The sequence below is a fragment of the Xiphophorus couchianus genome, chromosome 19, assembly GCF_001444195.1.
Source record: "Xiphophorus couchianus chromosome 19, X_couchianus-1.0, whole genome shotgun sequence".
In the NCBI taxonomy this organism is placed as follows: Eukaryota; Metazoa; Chordata; class Actinopteri; order Cyprinodontiformes; family Poeciliidae; genus Xiphophorus; species Xiphophorus couchianus.
Window position 1 is genome coordinate 10823269 of NC_040246.1, and position 23539 is coordinate 10846807.

General features: G+C 36.5%; 1 protein-coding gene across 3 annotated transcripts in view; it reads left to right on the forward strand.

The window, feature by feature from the left end:
• Nucleotides 1-23539, forward strand: part of LOC114134759 (kinesin-like protein KIF6) — a 55642-nt gene that overhangs the window by 5340 nt on the left and 26763 nt on the right. For all 3 annotated transcript variants that reach the window (XR_003593456.1, XM_028001540.1, XM_028001541.1), the window contains exons 4-12: nt 3224-3371; nt 4284-4393; nt 5956-6085; nt 9591-9797; nt 10255-10398; nt 10893-10979; nt 15454-15557; nt 17110-17215; nt 19901-20057. Coding sequence is in view for 2 of the 3 variants with exons in the window: in XM_028001540.1 (XP_027857341.1) it covers nt 3224-3371; nt 4284-4393; nt 5956-6085; nt 9591-9797; nt 10255-10398; nt 10893-10979; nt 15454-15557; nt 17110-17215; nt 19901-20057 (1193 nt within the window). In the remaining variant the exon portion in view is untranslated. The remainder of the gene's footprint in view (nt 1-3223; nt 3372-4283; nt 4394-5955; nt 6086-9590; nt 9798-10254; nt 10399-10892; nt 10980-15453; nt 15558-17109; nt 17216-19900; nt 20058-23539) is intronic.

Here is a 23539-nt window from a genome sequence, read left to right on the forward strand (position 1 = left end):
CTTGAATACATCATAAGATGACGCTGGCGTTTGACCCAGTTACTGCAGGCGAAAACAGAATAATGGTATTCTGTGAGAATTATTTATTATTAAATGTTTTTGTGTACACAGAATGAAAGCACAGTAGTTCATCTTTTTAAATCGTTTAAGTGGTTATATTGTGTCAGTGACACTTTAAGTTTTACTTTTGAAATAAGACACAACAATCAGGAAAAAACTTGGAATTTCCTGAAATCAAATGTTGTTTTTTTGTCAAGGTTATTCCTTTCTTTGTCCCCAGCAAACCTTGTCTATACCTCAGATTTGCTCCACCATCTTCTCCACATTCCACCCAACCGTCATTATTACACTGGGACCTATTTGTGGAATCCCACAAGTACTTTGGATTTTCTCAGCTATTTGGAGACATATAAACAATGGTTGAGTAATTAGTCTGATGTGTCTGACCTTTAAGGTATAATATTTCCATCCAAAGCTAGCAGTTTTAATGCTTCTCGTTTTGGTGTGGCAGCTGGTATACATCAGAATAAAAATCAGTAGTCACCAGCAGGCAGCATCTTTCCACATTAATTAAAAATGTGTCATGTTCAAGTCTTTGAAATGAGCCTTCTGTCTGTAGTTTAATCACCCGGTCGAGGCATGACCAGCCTGTTTCCCTAATCAGACATATTTTAGTCTATCGTTAGCTCCTTGTATCCTCAAGAGAGATCCACCTTATACAAACTCTGAAAATGTCATGGCCATAGAAGCTGGTTGTTCAGAGAATGATGTGTCCTAGAATATTCATAGAAAGTTGAGAGAAAGGAAAAAGTGTGGTAGAAATTGCGGTTAGCAACTGGACTAACCGCTGACCTCGAGAGGATCATCAAGCAAAATTCATAAAGGATTTTGGGGAGTTTCATAATAGTTAAATCAGTCCATCTAGTGCCAGTATGCAGAGATGAATCCCACACATAGGCTACAAGCATCTTATCTGGGCTAAGGATAACAAGAAGTGGACTGTTACTCAGTGGTCCAAAGGCCTGTTTACAGAAAAGTAAAGCTTGCATTTTATTTCTAAATTAAGATCTCAGAGTCTGGAGGAAGAGTAGAGAGGGACAGAATCCATGATACTTAGACGTCCAGTGTGAAGTTTCCACGGTTATTCATGATTTTAGTGTCAAGTCATCTTCTTGTCATGAGCCTTGCTTGTATAGAGACTAAAAAGTTGAATGTTGAACAGTTTTCTTTTTTTGTTCTAGGGTTGCCCTGTATTTACCTCCATCCATATTCAACTCAAACCAGCTCATTGTCCTTGTTGAAAAAAAGCATTTACACAGGATGACACTTTTGACACCATCTTGTTTGGTGTGGGTGTTGTGCTCATGGTCATGTGTTGTTTTAGTTTTCTGCTGCACTTTGCCCTTGGCTTGAGCTACACATGTATTTGGGTCTTATCTGACAAATTACATGAAAGGTTAGTTTCTTCCATATGAGTCTATATCAGAAGTGAGTATAATGGACAGTAGTTAAATGTAAAATTCAAAAGAAGAAATGCAAGACATTGCACCTGAAGTAATATATTATTGTAGCCCATGTGTGGGATTCATCTAAGCAGTACCTATGATATGTATCTGATAGTTTGGGGTTGGTATTTTGCACACATAGATATTTTGGTTAGATATATTACGCAGCTTTACATAACCCCCTTTAAACTTCTTTATCTCTAATCTGTTTGCTTTGTTCCTTGGTTTTCATCATGCTATTTTTTCCTCTAATGTTCCCTAACAAACCTCTTAGTCCTTCACAGGAGAAATGATTTTGTGCTTAATTGTCTCTGTAGTAAGTTATTTCTTAAGTCAACTGGATTTTATTTTGGGGTATTAAAAAGTTAAGAGGACTGAATACTGTTTTAATTATTTTAATTTGTAGGAAATTAGGAAAGCCATATATTTTCTTTCCTCTCCACAAATATGCTTCACTTCTGTCTTGCTGTGGTGTAACATAAACCACCCTGTTCATGTCTCATGAAGTAGTTTAAAAAAATACAGCCTCAGTTGTTGGTGAAGAGGAGCCAGTTTGATGATATTGGGCTGACAGCACAGACCAACTGTCTGTATTGTGTGATCACATTTCACAAGGCAGTGAGACCTGCAGCTGAAGTTCAGACATTTCTGTTCAGTAGCCAGGAAAGCTGAGGTGTAAACAGGAACAAGAGCTGGGAAACGCCCAAACCTCAGTGGCACGGCCCAGCCCGCATCATTAGTTCTGACATTAAGCTAAACACTGAGCTTGCGTCTTTTCTCTCCGCTGCCAATCACCACCATGACTCAGACTCGATTGTACTGATGCCCAATGGCCATCCAAGTCAGTCTAGCTCTAGTGGGGTATCATTTATTTGAGTGGACAGATGCTCTATTATAGCTGCCTGTTTTCCTGCTGCTTATGTTTCATGTAAGATATATATATATATATATCTTACATGATATATATATATATATATATATATATATATATATATATATATATATATATATATACTGTATATAGTTTTGACCACTTTTAATCTCACATCTCACAATAGTTTGATCATTTAAGAGAAAAACTGGTTTCAATCATTCTGTGCACGTGTAGAAGATCAGCTTCATGCCAAACCCAAATACAGCAGATCCAGCCTAGTCGTGAGGGTTTGGGCTCCTACTGTCAGTCATGCTCCAAAGCATTCCACCCTCACCATCAGATGTCTGCCGCCATTGCAGCTCTGAATTCACTGGCATACTTTAATGTGGATTTTACGTGTCAGGTTTTATTCACAAAGACCCTTATTGGCTTTATAATAGTTTCAGAAATTAAAACAGAGGTTGCTTACAGGGACTAACTTGCTAGTGAGCAAACTCTTCTGAAAATTATTGAGATAAAAGAAGGGATTCTATAGCAGCCGATTCTATAGTTCAGCTCAAGTAAATCTTGTTACTTGTATGATTTTTCTTGTCTTTGGAAGTTTTTTGTGTTAGATTAATGAAATATAACTTGCATACTTGAAGATGTATTCATGTATTTAGGATCAAATGATTTAGTGATCAATAAAACCTCAGAAGTATTCATTTAAGCACAACTTTTTATTTGAAAAATTTGTTCTCCAACAGTTTTGTACATTTGGTCATATTCAAACTGTGAATGTAATATATCTGCAGAAAAATATTGCTTTGAGGCCTTCTTGTTGCTCATGTTCTGTTCTGTGCAGTGTACTGGCTGGCTACAATGGCACCATATTTGCTTATGGTCAGACGGGAAGTGGGAAAACATTCACCATCACTGGAGGAGCTGAGCACTATGCAGATCGTGGTATTATACCTCGCATTCTGTCCTACCTGTACGAACGCTTCAACCAGGTCAGAGCAGGCACCTCTAACTTTCTTGTACAGATTCCCTAAATAATTTGTAAAGATGCATGGATAGATTATTGTTATGATGAATGTTTATAATGTTGTGTGATATGTGTTGTTTTTCTGAAAGGTGTCTCACAGATTATGTAAACCAAATTTCCATTTCTATGGACAATAAAGTTTTTATCTTATAAAACAAATATAACTTAATTGGTTGTTTTGTTAGCAGTATATGATAAAACCTGTGCCGTTCCTGTTATTATTTTGGCTACTTTAGCAGAACTTGAAGGCATATTTTACAGTGAACTTATAAGTAATTCAAACTAAACTTGAAGTGTAGTTTCCAGAAAAAGTACACAGGTGGCTTTCTCAAACTTGCAGGTTGGTGTAATTAACTTGCAAGAAACGCATTGGAATTTTTAGGGTACTTTCTAGAACTGATATGGTTCATTTTGGAACATACAGAATAATCTCTGGTTCTTGCAAGTTGATTTTTGAAATGTACACACTGCTTTCCAGAACATATGTTGCTTTCTATATTTTAGAGGCTACTTTCTGTAATTTGTTTCATAGAATGCTTTATGATATCTTTCTGAAATTTTCATGGAATTTTCTGGAACTGATATGCAACTTCATGGAACTTACCTTTTGGAACTTACAGGTTACTTTCTGGAACTTTCACAGAAATTGCAGGTTACTTTGAACCTAAATGTTACTTTTTGGAAGTTAAGGAAAGTACCCTATGAGTTCTAGCAGAATGTAAGTTTGATGAAAGTATTGATTGATGTATGTATGTATGAATACTTTTTTTTCTTGCTAAATGTAACATAGATTACAATCCACTAATAAATAAATTGTAATAAAATCTGATGGCTTGTACTACTATCCTGTCTCAATTTATATAATTTTGCTTCACAGGAGAGCAGTGTGATGTACACCATGCACATCTCCTACCTGGAGATTTACAACGAGGTGGGATATGACCTTCTGGATTCCCGATGTGAGGCGTCGCGACTGGAGGACCTACCGTCAGTTTTTCTCTCAAACGTTTTTTGTTTGCCTTTGTAGATATACATTCTTAGAGAAAAATAATCCATATGAGTCAGACTTTTAGATTTTACATTAACTGTCACATGAGTTTCAGTGTGGTAGTATGTATTTTTCATGTACCACTTCATTTTAAGTCACTTCTGGACTAGAAGTCAAAGTTTTAGGTACCCACAAATCACAGTCTTCTGGAAATAACCAGTGCCCGTTGTGAACCATGCTGTGGCCATACTTGCTGAATCATGAAGAGGCAGTGGCAGTGACATTTGCTCCATTTTACGTCTGTCTCCATCTTTCCTCCACTCCCAATAATGAATGGTCTCCTTTCTTTCTGAAATTTCTTGCACTATTTGATATTGCTTTACATTTGATTTTCCATCTGTTTTCATTACGCACTCATCTTTCCATCATCTGGATTCTTAAAAGTCGGCAAATTACCCTCATTCATTCCATCATTTTTTCGCAGAAGCCCAATAATCAAATTATATCTAAGGTTGGCTTGGTCGTTGCGGAAAATTAATCTGCCAGGACGCAGCTTTGAATGACAATAAGATTAGTATTGTTTTATCAGACCACTTGAATTACCTACACATGTTAACATAATTATCTGCATGTGTTCTCCAATCATTCCTCCTGTTTGACAAGTCAGTCAAGTAGTTGCACTCTCACATCACCGGTGGCTGGATGGAAATTATGTGGTAGGTTCACGGGAGTAATTTAGTCCCATCTGTGTTTCAAATCGCCTGATGTGGGCGAGAAACAATCACCTGTTTGTTTTTAAGATCTGGCCCTGTCTGTTATCAAGTTATGAACACCCAGATAGATAAATCACATGTGAGACAAGTCTGCAGCGCAGACTGTTTGGATTCAGTGCTGAGTGACGCCAAGGCCATGGGAGGTAAATGGATGACATAACTGGCACATTTAATGTTGTGCTTTTAGTTCTGTGTTAAATTTTGAAGTGTGAAGTCTTTCAATAAATGTGTGCAGCTCTGACATTTTTATTTAATATGCCAGGTTTTCAAAAATCTGGGAATGAATCCTACTTTTCTCCCAAAAATGAAGAATAAAGATTTTTGTCATTATATACAATGCCTTTCAAAAGTATTCATACTTCCTGAACTGTAATTTTTTCACATAGAAACTTCAATGTAATATTAGGATTTTATGTGGTAGTCAAAAACAAAGTAGAGCATAATTTTAAAATGGCATAAAATTCACATGTCATTTCCAAAATGTTTGTTGTAGATTCGGCTGCAAAGCTTTTGAGTAGAGTAAATTCAATTTTTGCCCATTTCTTTTTCTAAAATATCTTTAAAAACAGATTGTCGTTTGGATTTGGGTGTGATCTTTGACTAGGACATTTACCTCCATCCATCTCACTAACTTTGGCCATTTTCCCTGTCTCTGCTAAGAAATCATCACCAGCTTTTTCACATTACAACATTTTATTCATGACTTTAGATTTTAATGTTGCATGATGTAATCTATAATTGTCTTTTAAAAGTCTTTTAAAAAAAACCTTTTGCTATTTTTTTGGCAGGAAAGTGATGATTATGGAAGATACAGAACAGAACATCCATCTCAAGAATTTGTCTATGCAGCAGTCTGGTAACGTAGAGGAGGCTCTCAATCTGCTCTTCCTGGGTGACACCAATCGCATGATTGCTGAAGTAAGAAAAAGGGAGACATAGATACACACACACCCGCACGCACACCCGCACACACAATTTATGCAGTGATCCTAGTCAAGACTGTAAACCGTAAGCAAAAATTACACTGGCCACTTCCAGGGTAAGTGGCATAAGGAGTCATTGTTGTTGTTTCTAAAATGCAATATACATACTAAAAACTACCTTAGTACCCTTCTAAAACATAATTTTAGTCCACAGAGGGCCTTTTTATCAGTTCCTTTGCCCAGTAAAACCCAGTTTTCTCTCTGTAATTTATGTTTATTATGTGGTGCCTTTTCTTCACTCGCCAAACTCCCCTCACTGATGACAAGATGTGTGGTGGCTCAGCCTTAGTTTTTCAACATGACATTCATGAGGTTTTGGAGGAAAAAAGCCGATTTCACCTTGTTTACTCTTGTCACTGGTTTGCTGATAAATAAATGACAGTAAAAGTGACCCAGATGATAAGGTTTCAGTCACAAACTGGTTGACATTGACGTCAATTTTAGATGTGGTTGGGATTCTTCCATGAAACAAAAGCACTACTCAGAAATATGATAGAACTTTAGTTCTTTATTAAGGGGAAATGTAAACTGGGGGGCACGTGCTGTACTTAATGTAATCCATTTGTTCCGTTCCACCCAGATGACACCCTTCTGGGTTCAATTCTGTAAAACTAGAAGGGGTATTTTATTGGAAACAGCTTAAAAAATGGAAATGAGCTTTGCTTTGGGGAGACCCCACAATCGTCCACCCACATAGAGACATTTACTTGCTTGTCTTCTCTGGAATTCCATCTCTAGAAGTCCCCCAGAGTGAATCAAACAAAGAACCCTTAATATTGTTCATTTATCTCTGGCAGAATCCCCCAAGATGTTTGTTCTCCACAATGAGTTTCCGTAAAGTTAACAGCAATGCCTTCTTTCTTCTCATGATCCCATCCATGTGGATAAAAGATGACACATCCATTCATGCAAAACTCAAGAGGACCATTAGCTCACTCAGTTTGAGAATTTTATTGGACTTAAAAAAACACGTTTTAAACTCCTCACCCTTCTGTCAATGTTTTTGGGGATTTTTTTTCTCCCATCTGGTCTTTTCTGACTCACTTTGTTGTCCAAATGTGTTCAAAGCTGGTTTTCTCCCTGCAGTGAACTCTAACTTCTGTTGAACCTGTAGGAATGGGTACATTGCAGCTTGTCTAAATCAGAACTGCATACTTGTGTAACCTTTTTACGCGTTTCACTTTTAGTCACCAGAATGTCCTTTTGTGATGTTCCCTTTCAGCACTGTGTGTGGTCAGAACAGCCGGTGGTGCAAACAGAGCAGTATGACTGCAATGCAGGGTGCATTTATGTTTGTAGTTTATAGCTTGTAAAATTATAGTTGTATGACACCTTTGGCATCATCTTAGGTTTTATGATCTGCTACACTTGCATAGCCTCCTTATGCTAGAACCCTATCATCTCCAGTAATATGAAAATTAGACTATTATAGTGCACACTCTCATCCATTATGGACAGTGCAATCCCATTGATAGTGTCTTGTTATTAACCACCATTATCTTGGTGAAAAGAACAAAACAGTTAGAGATTGGAGCAAATGGTGAGTTATCTGCAGGAAACAGCTGGTAGATGTGAGACTATTAACTGTCGAATGCAAAAAGACATAACATTTTATCTACTTAATTTAGCTTGGTTACACATTTAAACAATTAAAGATCATATGCTATTCACTCTTCTAACCCTTGCTAAAAATACCAGAATATTTTTTTTTGTTTCTGTGTTTAATAAAATGTAGATTATATATTTTTTAAATCATTTGAATTACTTTCAAAATATGGTGAACAATGCAGACCTACAACTTTAACATAATCTACATTAAAGTGTAGATTATGCTGTGATGCACAGCAGAGGGAAAAAATAATATTGCTGTAATTTAAAAAACGTGAATAAATGACAAAAACTGGACTAACTTCCTCTGTTTGTAATAAAATGATCAAAATAGGATGAAATATTTAACAAAGTACAGGAGCCATAGATAGTTAAATTTTAATAAACTAATTTTAACTGTTGCAATTATGTAAAATTCAATTATTGGCCAATATAAAAAAGAAATTAGTTTAGTTCTCTCTTTCATCTTGACAGAACTAACAGAAACCAAACTGTTTATAGATTTATATCTAAGGAGAATACATATTTTACATATCAAAACAACAGCAATTTTCTCTGCTTTGATTTAAACCATATTTTATAGAAATTGGGTAAGAAATGAGGGCGCTACTGCTATTTTTGTGACAGATTCCTGCTCATCCAACATTGGAACAGTATGGCTTTGTGTTCATGACTCAATGTATTGATGCACAGGAGCACACCACCAGCTGCAACGGTTAATAGGCGATGTCCAAACCAATAATATATATCAGTGGAGAAATCCTACAAGTGCTACAATCTGACTCTACTCCCTTTTTGTTTACATTTTGTGGTCTTCTTCCCAGGTTTAGTGTTGTTTCCTTCTGTAGTTCTTGGTGCAGCTCCACCACAGGCAAAAGGGGGCACAGGTTTCTCAATTAGTTTGGATCGTTGAACACAGTGCAATGTGAATGTTAATAGGTATCTTCATATAGGCATATATTTATCTTTCAGTTTTAAAACACATTTTTTACATGGATTTAGATGGAAGTCAACATGACCTTTTAGTGCTACTTAGCAGGATTTTTCTTTACGGCTCAAATCATGGTAATCCACAGAGCTCTAGTGGTACACAAACTAAAATTCTTTCCTGAGAATTTCTCTCTGTCCCTGTTCATGACCTTACAGTACAGTCATGCCTTTTAAACACAAAAAAGGATCCTTTTCTAAACTCCAAAGGCTGTCTCACATTTCTCTAGGGATACCCTCTGGACAAGTGCAGAGTGAAGGGAATTTGGTCTGAGGAAAGGGAGGACATCTGCAGGTTAAGATAGAGAAATGTCTGTCATGACCTGCAGTGACCCTAACAAGCAGGTGTTGGCACATTTACGTCAACTACTTAAGGCTAAGAGAAACACTTTTTCCAAATTAGGGGACCTGAGATGTCATGTGTGAATTCATCAGATTATTTTTAACAGAGAAAGAAAAAAAATATTCTTCTGCAAGGTCTTTCTTAATCACAACATCATAATAACATAAATCTAGAGGCATGTGCTTTTCCATTTGAGTTGTTGAAGTGGCTCAGGATAAGAAAATACAATGTAGTGTAGATTCCATCTGTTTTTCTTCTTAGCGTGGGTCTCAGGAGTCACCCATCCTCTTTTGGTTAAAGATGTTTTCATGTAGAAAGTGAGTCATACTCTATTTCTGTCTCTCTCCTAAGACCATCCATAAGCCACCATTATCTGTGTACGTTGTGTTGGTCCACATGTGTGAGGCTTTCCTATCGGCTAAGAGAGACAAACAAGATCTATCAAAACTAACCTAAATGCCCTCTAACGTATCTTTTTGTTCTTGGTTCTTGTCTTTCTCAGACCCCTATGAACCAGGCCTCCACTCGTTCGCACTGTGTTTTCACCATACATCTGTGCAGGCGTGAACCTGGCTCAGCTACCCTGCGCCGGTCCAAACTGCACTTGGTGGACCTGGCCGGGTCAGATCGAGTCAGTAAGACGGGCCTGGATGGGCAGCTACTCACTGAGGCCAAGTACATCAACCTGTCACTCCACTATCTAGAGCAGGTATACTCATCTTTATTTAAAGATCCTCCTGATTTTTAACCATTTTTTTATCTCTTCAGAAAATAGTTTGTTAGTGATAAAGAGCAACAACGATAAATTATGAAAAAAGATCTTAAGTTGTATTTACAGAATAAAAAGGGGCAAAATATGACCTAAAACATTGCATCATAATGTCAAAATGTCCTGATAACACTATTCCCCTCACTCAACCACTTATTCCATCTGGTGCTCATTTTGGAAATCATCTACATATTTATAATTGTTCAACCAAATTACTGTATGTTGTTGGATTGTGTTGCAAACTGAAATAATTGATGTGTGTTTCTGCAAAGAAGCATTTGAAAGGGAAAGTAAGAACCATTTCTGTTTTCAGATTGTCTAACCCTTTTCTGATTGACTGATTGTAAACACTCCTGTGTATCATAGAAGTGGTTCATTTTCTGGTTCTTGTCCTCAGGTGATAATAGCATTGTCAGAGAAGAATCGTTCCCATATTCCATACAGAAACTCCATGTTAACATCAGTGCTGAGGGACAGCCTTGGGGGCAACTGCATGACCACCATGATCGCCACCATGGCAGTTGACAAACGGAATCTAGATGTAAGTTTCGGCATCCATAACCCTGTTTGGATACCATATTCTGTTAAACCATTAGAAAATAAAAAAAATTGCTAAGGGATAAAAAGAAATAGAAAGAAAAATGAGAAATCAATATATTTTCTGATGTCAAAGTTCATTTTGAAATGTCAGAATGCTCATGTGCCTCCAGTCAAACCAAATCTTTAAGTTCATCACAGGTATTTAAAAAATTCAACAGCACATTGCAAGTACTTTTGGTTTTTAACACCTTACATAGCCTATGCTTTACAAGGCTCTTTTTTAAAGAAAAAAACAAAAAAAATCAAACTTAGGTAAGAGATGTGTGCAAAAGAATATCTACATCAAGTTTTTATGCCAGGCAGTTCACCATGGAAGGCTGAGCTTATTTTGAAAAAGTGATTATTATCAAATCATTACATGAGTGTTTTTATTTTTTTTATCCCTTATTGTCCCCCAGAAAAACAGCGACTGATTTTTAAAATTGTTTTTACCAGGAGTCAATCTCTACTTGCCGCTTTGCTCAGCGCGTGGCGCTCATCAAGAACGTGGCCATATTGAATGAAGAATTGGATCCTACACTGGTGAGAATCATGTTGCACTTTGTTTAAAACAACACTTTAGCTAGCCCACGAACTACACAATCTTGACCATTCTAAAGTGGGTCGTCAAAACTTTGATATTGACTCTAAGTGTTACAAAACCTAAATGTTGTTTGATTTTGGAATTAAATTATATTTCCAGCGTCAGTCACTCTCACTGTAGGAATTTTCACATCTTAGACAGCATGAATATCTATCTATCTTATGGTATTTAGACAGCTCACATGTCCTGTATGCATTTTCTGTCTATCTTGTTTACTTTTAACAAATTGTTATTTAGTATATTTTACACAAATACATCACATTTTTTAGAGGAAACATTTCAGTAGGAAAATGTGCATATATTTATCTGCCAAGTTTTATGGAAAAGCTCATAGACTGGATTTAAGGGACTTTAACCAGCCCCTTTAAAGTTCAATGACAATGTCACAGTTTTAGCTTTTCTTTGCAATTGTTCATTTATTTAATTTTATATACCTATAACTTTGCATCCTTAAGCCCTTTGTATTTAACTTTATCAGGTTTCTTTACTCCCTCTTGAAGGCTTTGAAAAATAATTAACTTGATTTTGGTCTTTCCTAGTTCTGAATAAATATGAGAAAAACAAAGTAGAGCATGAAAAGTCTTCCTGTCCTTCTGTCAACATGATAAACAACCGAGTATATAAAAAAAATTGTTATACCAACCCAAATTATGCTTGTTTTTAAATAAGACACACATAGAAATGATCTATCAATTCACCTGCCCTCTTTCCCTGTAGAGCATCTCATATGTAACACCTAAGTATTGTGGGATGATCTAAAATTCATACTTAGATTTTGTATTTATACTTAAGCAAAGTCTTATGAAGTTAGGAACTTTGAGTTTGGAGATGTAAAAAACTGGGTTCTGCACCAGGCGGCTACAGAGCAACAAGTTGCTTTTTCAAGCTTTCACAATAGTAACTTTGGCTGGTAATAATAAAGAACCAGGTAATGTAGTGAGACATAGAAATACTACCTTTTTTTAATAGCTGCAATAATTTTTAAATATTTTCATTAAATTCCAACAATAGAACAATACTAATAGTACCAGTAATATTTCTTGAGATGATAAAAACAGCTGGGTTTTAAAGGCTTGTAAAGGTGTGATGTTTTTCTTAACTTTCTTCATCTAAAACTAGAATATTTTTTTCACAAAAGATAGCAACAAATTCCCTATGTTGTATCAAAAATGTACAACATTTGCAGCTATAATTGAGTAACTACAGCTGGACTGTTCACAAAAATGACTCCTGTGAGTGCAAAGTTGTAGACCTTTAATTTAAATGTGAAATATGAAAAAATTTGAAAAAAAGATCCTGTTTTGTACAAAACAGTTTTTGACATGCTGAGTATAATTTACAGTCTTTACCTTGTGAACATGTATCATAAATATTACGGTACGGGAGTGTAGCTGAAAGTCAACATAGTGTTGAAATGTCTTGCTGAGGGGGTGAGTTATGGGTCTTCACAGCTGTGTCCATGTCCTATGCTTCCATCCAGATCTTCCTCAGAACCAACTGCTACTGTAATCCTGCTGCTAAGATTTGACTGTCCACTTGCAAACTCTTGAGAGGTATTTTTATAAGAGTCTGCGGCTGGCCCCAGTAATTGTGACAGCGTCTGGCTGTTCCCATTTGGGTCTGACAGAGTTACAGCTTCAGGCAAACTCAGTCCTTCCTCTGTTTATAGGTTTTATCTTGTCTTTTGCATTTTCTCCCCTGTTGCTGCCCTCTTACCATCTCTACATGAAAAAGTGTGAGTTGGAATAAAGCAAAGCCTGGAGTGTAATTTATAAATTATAAAAATGTCATTTATTGAGGTTCGGGATGTCACTTTACCCCATTAGATTGACAGCTCCCTGTTGGACTTGCTCATTGTGGTAACTGATTTGAAAGCTGCAATTTTCACAACACTATTATATTTGCCACATTGCCTAAGTAGTCCTATGCTGCAGCCAGGATACTAAATGGATTTCTGAACAGCAGGAAACCGGCCAGACCAGACAAAATATTTAGCAAGTCTTTCATGGAAATGGGAAAGAATGAGGTGTTGAAAGTGACCTGTGCTTATAATGAAGTCTGCTTCAGTGACCTGACCATATTAGGGTGTTATTTTCTCTAAGGGCACAAAGGTCAGTTGTAGACCAAAAGCTGGTTTATGTTTGCCAGTGGAGATTGTCTGCAGTCATTAGCTCTTCTAAGATGCCTCCACAACTTATTGTTGCATTTATTTTGTGTACCTTAGACAAAGATGATGCCAATTAGTAGATACCTGTGACTCAAACAGAAACTTCCTCTCACTAACCGACACGAGAGTTTCAGAAAGTGGGTGCAACATCTCCTCATGTGTTTGGAGAAAGTTCAGTCAAGTGTTTCTGCTGTTAGATGCAATGAGTGCAGCCCTTGTTTACTTATTTTTGGGGAGGATAAAACTTGTCCACGTGTAGATGGTAGTGGGAAATTGTGCCTCCTTTCCCCTCATAAAAAGAGGCCCCTGTAATAGCAACATTTTTGGGAGTGGGATGCTGTATACATGCATTTAAAGTGAAACCTGTGTTTATACTGCAATGCTTACAGTTTATTGTGGGTGGTTTGCATGTACAAGAGGAGGAGGTATAATCTAAAGTAAGCACTGTGTTAATGTTTTACATTTAATTGGGTAACCAGATAGTTAGAATTTAGGTGATGGCAGAGCTGTTTCGAAACTGCACTTTTACAGTACCTAGCAACTGCAATAACACTCTTTGCACTTTTCCACATCTTTTTTAGATTTTATGAACCACAAGTTTTTATTTTTTAGATTTTATGCAAATGTTCAACACAAGGTGCGGCGTAAATTTAAAGAATATATTTTAAAAAAGCATGCACTCTTTCTAAACTCAAAACGTGTGGCATGTATTTGACTTTTTTTTTTGACAGTTCGGATGAATAATTTTGTCTTGGTGAATTGTGCCTTAATACTTCAATTTGCATACCAATAATTGAACAGGCCTGACAGAGATGTTCAATGCCTGGGCTAAGACGACTTTATTTACTAATTACTTGACCTATGAAAGTAATTGCTTACACTATACTAAAAAGGTTTAGTCCATCTTGAACCCAAGATTTCTTGCACACTTTGAACTGTATTTTTTTTCCCAAAGGCCTTTGTGCATTTAGAATACCTTATTTTACATGTTCCAGACCTAGACTAAAGAGGATTGAAGAAAATGCTTGCCACACAGTGACAGTTTTTTTGACAAGACAAAATGTGAAAAGGTTCTGGAGCCTACTTTTGCAAGGCTCTGTACATCTTCTGATATCATCATTACAGTGTGCTGCATTGGTGCCCTAACAAGAGTTTGTACAAGAAAAACCCAAAACTACCTCATCATTTTTATGGCTTAAGTAATTTTTTAGCCTTAGAATATGTAAGTCTGCCATGGTACTGTGGTGCCCGTGTGGGATTTTTTGCTCTGAAATAGACTGCACCATCCCGCTGACCAACAGCCGGCGGTCAGATTTTTAAGGATGCAGCTGGGAGAATTACCATCAGAGCAGTGGTTCTAACAAAAAGAGCCAGGGAGCGGCTCTGGTGAAGGAACGGTCAAGCCATGATATTCAGTGTTGAAACATACGATATGGGGTGGATTAGGGGCATAATCATCGTTGAGCGAAGTGGCACCCATTCAAAAACCGCACCATAGCTGTGTTTTCATTCTGTAGCATCCTGAATCAACAGCATCTGGGCATTTTGCTAGTTTTAGTGGTAATTTTAGGTTTAAAATGACCACTGTTTAGTTTCTGTTAGATCACTTAGTCTGACCTTTGACCTTGTATTAACTATTACTGAAACTAGCCTAATTAGAATTTTTGTGTGAGGAACACTGTCTAGTTAGTGGTACACAGTTGGTATCTTGTGTTAAAGATACCAACTGTCCACAGGAAGAGAACAGTTGATGGTAAAAGAGGACTGACATTAACCAAAATGTTTCTTCTGACTTGAAAAATTATTGGAATTTTGAAGTAGTCCAGCTAGCGTCCTAGCTGATAGCTGCAAGCCTAGATTTTTGTCATGTATAAAAAACTCAAAACTTTTCCTTCCACTTTTTATTTATGCATTACTTTTTCTATCACATAAAAATAATACTAAAAACGGAATTAGAATTGTATTTGCAGTGTGACCAAAATATTCAAACAGAACTAGAAAAGTCTAGCATTTCTCTGGCTGTGTTGTGTTACTTTTTGCCCTGAGGACATCTGATGTGAAGCCTCCCACTAATGCTGTGACTTCTGTTGACACTGTATAAAGGACCATGAACTCAATGTTGTATTCTTTGGATTATAATAAACGGCTAAATATACAGTACAGAAACTCTTCATTTGTGGACTTAGGTATTCCTCTCTTATTGTGTGTCATTTATGACCTCCCACTGTACCTTTTGCATCTTTCAGCTTATTGCACGTTTGAGAAGAGAGATCCAGTTCCTGAATGAAGAGCTGGCAATGGTGACAGGAGAGCAGAGACAGGAGCAGCTAACTGCAGAGGAGATACAAAAGTATGCCTTCTCTGATTTTCAAAAATGTCATTGTTGTTTTTCTTTCCCAAAAAGCACGAGAAATACAACAAAACAAGCATTAAAATAAAGCAAACCAACCATAGGGTTGTCTGTGAAACAAAAAAACATGAAATTACCTATTCTGGTTAATATCATAAAAACTGAATGTCCAAACATTAACTCTGCATTTTTAGTTTACTTTTATTTAGATATGAAAAGGCCTCAGGTGTTCCGCTAAACAATCAGGACATCTTAGTCCTAAATGTCTGGAATTTTCTATTTCAAAATTTGGGAATTGCAAATACCTGAACAGCCAAACATAGGATTTATAAGAATTTATAATGTTCCTAATAGGTGGCTATTACTTTTACTGACGGATATTCATCAGGACTTAATTTAGATTTCATCAACTTAAACATATTTGGTTGTCTTGGGCGAGACCACCGGTTTCAGTAAAGATTTGGAAAATGTCCCCTTCAGTATGGAAGTGTTTCCTGTAGCTATTTTTGATTTCATCTTTAATTGGGTGACATATATCCTATTTATACCCATTAGGGATTCACTTCACAGTGGCAACTTGTAATGACTGTTGTAGCCACATTTAGCAGCAATGATGAATTATTTGTTTCTGTTGCATTCTTATGTTATGACCTGCATTGGTCGACATGTTAATTGAGGGCAAATTGATCAGAGCCAAAAGTGCCACAATGTTAGGAATAAAAAAAAAATTGTATAACTGCAGAGGAGATATGATAGTTTATCATAATTAAAAATTGTTTTTTGAATGTCGTTCTTGTTATTGTGGCTCTAATATCTGTGGCCAGCCTCTTCTACAAAATAGAGGAGATTAGATTGAAGTTAATTTACATTTTTGATAGACCTAGTGCATATTTGTGAAGTGAAAGGAAAAGGATACATGATTCTTCAAAGTTTTGCAGATAAATCTTATGGGCTTGCATTTGTAAGCAGCCCATAAGTAAAACCCAGTGCAACCAAATGCCCACATTGTTAATCACTTAAATAATTTACACACTTAAATTGTTTGTAATGTAAAACTTAATTATATTAGGAATATTTTTTTTATTTGTTGTTCTTTAAAATAATTGTGCATGGCGTCAAGGGATTTTCAGGAAACCAAAATCATAAACTCTTGAAGGGACCAGCATGTTTGTGTTAAGCCCTCCATCATATAAACCTGGCCTCTTTCTAAGCTGGACATGTAACAGAAAATCAAGAACCGCACATTGTCATCCCTGCATTTGATTCGTCTGGATGGATGCTTTCTGGTCTTTTCCAGTGGCTTCATCCGCATGTCGGGATGCAGTGTTTGGACTATCATTTAGTGATAGTTTATCAACAGGTCGCTCCAGTGGAGCTGAAACTCACGTTGATGTAAATAGTTTTGTTTGACGAGACCCACATTTTAAACTGCTCGGATGAAGCCATTAACCATTTGGGTGCCTGTAAAGGGAATGTGATGGAAGACTATAACATGAATTTTTGGCATTGCTAAAAGTAAGTCTGTGTTTATTTTTGTGTCTTGGCTTTTTAGGTTGGATGAGTTAGTCAAAGCCTTTCTGAATGATAAAGATCCAGATGTGACTCTCTCCCTGGGACCTGACATGAGAAAGATACAGCACTGTTTCTTCCTGATGAAGGTAAAATAGTCAGCGCTGCCTCTGTTTGTGAAGTGACTGCAGAAATGTGTTTTGTATAACCTGCCTCTTGCTTCTGGTATTTTTATCCGTGAAATGTTCCCTCCTTTTTTTAGTTTTCTGTCTTGTCACTGTCGCACACGATTCACATCCTATGACAATTTCAGCTAGTTCATTCGTTTAACTTTTCATATTTCTATTAGAAAGTTATTGCCAATAATATTCCAAGAGCTGTTAACAGAACTCTTACAGTTACATAAAAAAACACAATGGATCTGATCATCTTGTCTTACTATTATCCAAATATGGATCTATGAAACAGTGTTAAAAATAACTAAAGTTTCATTTTCTTTTACTTTTTTCACAAGTATTACAGTGTTGCATAGTTTTGTTGGTGAATTGTTATTTGAAGTCCATCCATCCATCCATCCATTTTCTGTTCACCCTTTGTCCCTAATGGGGTCGGGAGGGGTGCCGGTGCCTATCTCCAGCTACGTTCCAGGCGGGAGGCGGGGTTCACCCTGGACAGGTCGCCAGTCTGTCGCAGGGCAGTTATTTGAAGTCATCTAAGAAATAAATCAGTAAATATAAACTCAAGTTCAAAAACAAGTACATTATCAGTTATTTAGAAGAACATACATGTCATGAATTCTGGTGTGTAAAGTGATATGCATTATCCATGATGGTTTTTGCACCAAACAGTAAAATTGATATGTTTCATGAACCTATTTTCTTTGTTATAGTGTCTGGACAAAACTGATTAAGTGCAAATGTCAGGTTTTTTAACATTTTTTTGGACACCGTTTTACAAACAGAAAGTGTGTTCTTGCTGCTGCTTCTACTGCTGCTCCGGGTGGCCAAGAAAAAAAACCTCTGCAATGCTCACTCTGGTTTGGTTGGAGCTGAAGCATCCACCAGATGCAGTAGATGTCTGTTTATATTCCCTACAGCTTGTTATGATGCACAAACTCTATCTCCTGTTCAGTTTACGTTCCTGCAAGTAACACCTCAGTTTGGTTCCAGCAAACCTGTTAAATGTGTCTGATTTAAATTCCATTTCCTTCTTCTTTGGTCCTGACGTTCCATATAACACAGTAGGAGTATAACCGGTAAACCTTTTATGGATGCAAAAGCAAGAACCCCCCACTTGGTGACTTTGTGTTTCTGTGTTTGATATGATGTAAAGCACTTTGAAATGCCTTGCTGCTGAAATGTGCTATACAAATAAAATTTGATTTGATTTTGATTTGACGTAGGATTCCAATTCTCAACTTGTCCTTGTTTCAGGGTGAGCTCTGATGTGCAGTTTGTTTTCTTTTTCATGATTGTTTGTGTTGACAATCACAGTGAGTTCCATAAATTTGATAATCCAGCTGAGCTTCATAAGGTTTAATGAGCCTTGCAAAAGTATTCATTCCCTAAAAAACATTTCACATTTTGTCACGTTAAAGCCGCAAGCTTTAGTATAGTTTATTGGGATTTTATATAACTGAACATAAAGTACAACATAAAGTGGAAGAAAAAGGGCTTTTTTTTCCTATTAAAATTCTGAACTTCCCAGTCTCTTGCACTCTACAAATCTTGTTGAAATTGTTGAAAAACCTACTGAATTCAATCCTGCATGGAGTGCTCCCAGCAAATATCTGGAAGAAAATCAAAAAATCAAATCAAATAAAATGTTATTTGTATAGCACATTTCAGCAGCAAGGCATTTCAAAGTGCTTTACATCATATCAAACACAGAAACACAATGCAACATAGAATCAACAATCAAAACACAACATTAAGTCAGGTTCCATCAATAAATTTGTAATTGATTACATTTCAAATACAATCCTAAACAGGTGGGTTTTTAGTCGAGAAAATACTCTAGTAACTCGTATGAGGCAAATAGGAAAGGAAACTGGCACCTGGTGGTGGCAGCATCATCCTTTTGAGGATGCTTGACAAAGTCAGCTAGTACAGAGAGGGTTCAAAAGAAGATTTCATCAATTCTAGAAGAAAATCTGTTTGAGGCTACAAGACTTCAGAGTTTGGTGGAAGTTCACTTTACAGTGGGGAAAAAATCCCTAAACATCCTACCAGAGCTACAATAAAATGATTTATGTCAAAGCACATGCATATGTTTGAAATTCATTTGGGAATATATGGTGCTGAGCGCTAATGGTTTCTACCTTTCTCTGCATTTTAATCTCACACTTTTCGGTAACAAATTAGCACACGTACCTATTTTACACAAGCACACATTCACACTCAAACAACTTGATAAATAACCAAAAAGGCTTAAGATCAAACAAATACATGTTCTTATTTCAATATTTGTGACCTGTCTTTTTTGTTTCCAGATGCAGCTATGATTTAATAAAGTCCGTAATACAGTTAGGATCTTCTTTGTTGCGCAAAGCTGTCCTGTCACATGAAAGCAACCTGCTTCTGTATATGACATACATGAAATGTATACTTCACTAGTGTCTCCGTCTGGAGTTTGAGATATTTCCACATCCAAGATTTAAAAATATAGCAATACTTTTTCAATACACTATAATTTCAAAAGAAAGCATATTTAGGTGTTTGAAAATTTTTGAGAACCCACTGCCACATTACTAATATTTAGTTTCTTGAGCAGATGGACTGTTCGAAAACTGCATTTATCACACCTGGGTAATCTTTATTCTTTTTTTTTTACAGTCAATGATTTTGGACAAAAAAGGTGCCAAAACTGGACGCAGTGATCAACAACTGTTACCAACAGGAAGTAGAGAGTACTCCCAAATCAGCAATTCCAGTTCAGCAGCAGAACTGACTAAACTGAATGAAATACTTAAACAACGTGACGATGAGATCAGTATCCTTTGACATTGTGATCCAGCTGCAGTAATCTCTAGTTTCTGACTATCTTTTTCTGACAATGGTTTTACGATGAAACATAAAGTTGATCGATAAGCTATCATTTTTCAGAACCATATAAAGTTAACGGCTCTTGACAATTTTTTTAGGTGGTCCAAGAGTGAAATTGGCTCTCTGGATTGTTAAGGTTGCTGACCTCTGATCTGTGCAACTGAGACTAGTTTTAGAGGTGTTTGGTTCAAACTTGATTCCATGGATGATGTAAGAAAGAAAATTGCTCTGTTGTGTTGACAGAATCAACTAAGCAAGATTTGTTACTAGCTCTTGCTTACAAAAGCATAGAAGAATCCCCCATTTTTTTGTAAGTGCTTTGAACTCTGTGACCTGCTAATGGTTACTAGTTTGAATCATTATGATGTGTATTTTTTCTGTCTTGACTGCATTTGATCATCGCTAGTTCAAAATCTAAAACACCTGGACTGATTAAGCCTACCCTGTATTATTCTACACTGAGCATAGATTATTAAAAGTGTTAAAATAATTCAAAAGTCTTTATTTTGGCTTTAGAACAACTTCAGGATTAAAAGAGCAAAATAAAGGAAACACTGTTTATAGACAAGTCAAACACGGATTGGATTATTCTACACTTAGAGTGTCGTACAAGCCAACAAAGTTTGCAATGTGTGAAAGTTTTACTGTATTTGGACAACAAACAGAAAATGATTCTGTTTCCACAAAAAATAACTAAACCCTTGTCTGCTTTTATTCTCATGGAGATGGACATGTCAAGTTGAATGTCCCGTTACACTTCTAAGCTTAGGTTCTGTTACATAGAATTACTCATACACTCATCAAACTCAATTGTTCCACAAGAACAAGAGATTGAAATATTTTTTAATTGTGTCACTTTTTGAACTGTGGCAGCACTTTCTACCAAACTGGAAATATCTAATTCATTCCATTTCTTTCTTCTTTCATTACTGACACAAGAATTTAGGAAAATTATAGACAATTTAGAAAGTATAGGAATTACTGACTAATTCCAGTAATAGGGTAATTTGCTGTTTTCCTCACTTTTATCAGGGAAGTCTTCCTTGCAGAACTTTGGTTTATTATTATTGCAAAAATATTTGTTTAAATAATACACTTCTTTGCACACACATAATGTACTTTTAATATTACTACATTCTTGCCAAGTGCTCCACAAATCCAAAAATATCTTGAAGTATTTGCTCAGATATGTTTTCATGTCATGGCTTCTGTTAATGATAAACACTATTGATCATAATTATAGTTCTTAGGTTTGAATATAATATTTCTGAAGACTTTAAGGGTTTATTCTCCACTCTACCCCTCTCATTGTGGTTTCTCAATAAATCCCAGCACATATGTAGGAAAACTTGAGATATCTGCTTGATTATTTAACCCGTCAAACCTCAGCTCACTAAAATAAACTACAATATTATCATGCAGATATTTTAGCACAGTGTTTCTTGGACCAAATGTGTGTAATGTGATTTCCTCACTTTGTATATTTTCCCCTCTCAAACTGTCACTCCCTGGTTTTCATGGGATGCAAATGTGGTCCACTTCAGTGCCCCTATGCGTGTCAGAAAGCATATATTTCAGGTGATAATTCTCCCACGCTACTGACAAAGTATGTTGTCTTTATTTTCTTTCATTGAGGAGTTTGTATATTTAAGTGCAGCAGCCTAAACTGTGAGTCTGTCAGTCATGGTGGTCTGTCTGCAGTATGTAACATTATAGGCTGACCATGCTTATAGGCGTGTCATCGCTTCCAGCCACTTGTATTTACCAGCTCATCCCCCTGGTGTCCATACCTCTAAGTGTTTCACACCTTTAACTTTAATGTGCCAAAGGTGTTTGCAGCAGCCACCAAAGCTTGTGCTGTGGGCTCACACTTCCCACACTGACAAACAGTCTTTATAGGGTTAATTGCAGGAATGTTGCCTGTAAAAGTGTATAACTATCCACTACCCACTGTAAGGGAGTTGAGCACCTGGTAATGCTTAGCTGGCTCTGCTGGTGGGATGAGGCATACGCTAATACATGATGATGGAACAACAAAGGGAACCAAAAAACATTGGGGTGACATTGCATTCTCGTGACTAACCTTAGTTGTTGTGGTATCTGGTATGAAAAGTCAACAAACGCACAACAAACTGTTTAGGATTTGATTTATTTGTGATGCTATAAACAATCTTGTCTTGGCAGTGTTATGACTTATGGGTCAAACCAAATGGGGCTAATGCTTACAGCATTCTAGCGCAGTTAGATCTACTTTACACGATATAACACATGGGCCTCCAACTCCAGTCTTTGAGAGCATACCAACACTATGACATTATGCAGATTAGTAAACTTGAACGGATTAAAACAGAGTCTGTTTTAAATGAATTTGCTTATTCGTAAAGCACTTGTTATGCTAGTATTACCTGAGAACATAAAGCAACAATTAACCCCTTTATATGTTTTCTTTTGTTTCATCCCATTGTAACAAGCCAAACTGTACATTTGACACATTCTACCCTTTTATCCATTGACAGAATTTAGTGTAGTTCCAGAGATCATACAAAGCCTGGGAGGTGTACTTGTATTCACTCTTAGCTGGATTCCTATGATTTGTGCAGTATAACACTGGATTTATATTCTACTTATGGACTTTTTAGAGTTTTCAGCAGAAGAGCCAAACTATTCATCAGCCATATTTTGCAGCTGTGGTGGAAACTGAGGATAAAGGATTGAACAAGAGCTCTCTCTCTGGGCTATAAAGTGGAACAACTCAGCCTTCTTGTAGAAAAGAAGGACAGATAACTCGATTAGATTCTTCGTGGTGCACTTCTGTTGACTGTATCCCCAAAAGATTTCGTTTATGCAGTCGAGGGGGACATGTCTTATGCCATCTTTTGGATAACTCCAAACCTTTTAGCAGGTCAAAAGGTTACATAAATTCAGGAACATATTGTTCCTGAATTTAGTTTGCTCCGTTTGTCTAAAGAATTAGTTAATCTGCAGGTATTTGAGCAAAAGACTATCTAATAATTAAAACCAGCATAACTGTGAACCCATCATTATTGAACATTGGGTTTAACAGCTCTGAAGAAAATCTCCTGGATTTATTAACATGTTAGAAATATATTATTTAATTTCAGATGGGCCTCTCTTAGCAGTATCCCAACAGTCTTTATAGTTATCATCACTAGACCTTTTATTGAGTTTATGAATATGCTAACATACCTTATATTCAGGCATTCAAATCAGACCTTACAAGGTCTATGTTGTTTGCTGCTTAGCTTTAATTTTATTAGTATTGTTACCAAATGAGTGAAGACACGGTTTGAATTCTGAATGCAGGCAGGAGTTTTTATAGACAGCCACGTGTTTTTGTGTTGTTTTTTTTTTTCAGACAATCAGTGCTGATTGCATAAGATTATCTAAATTGTAGCTTTTGCACACAGA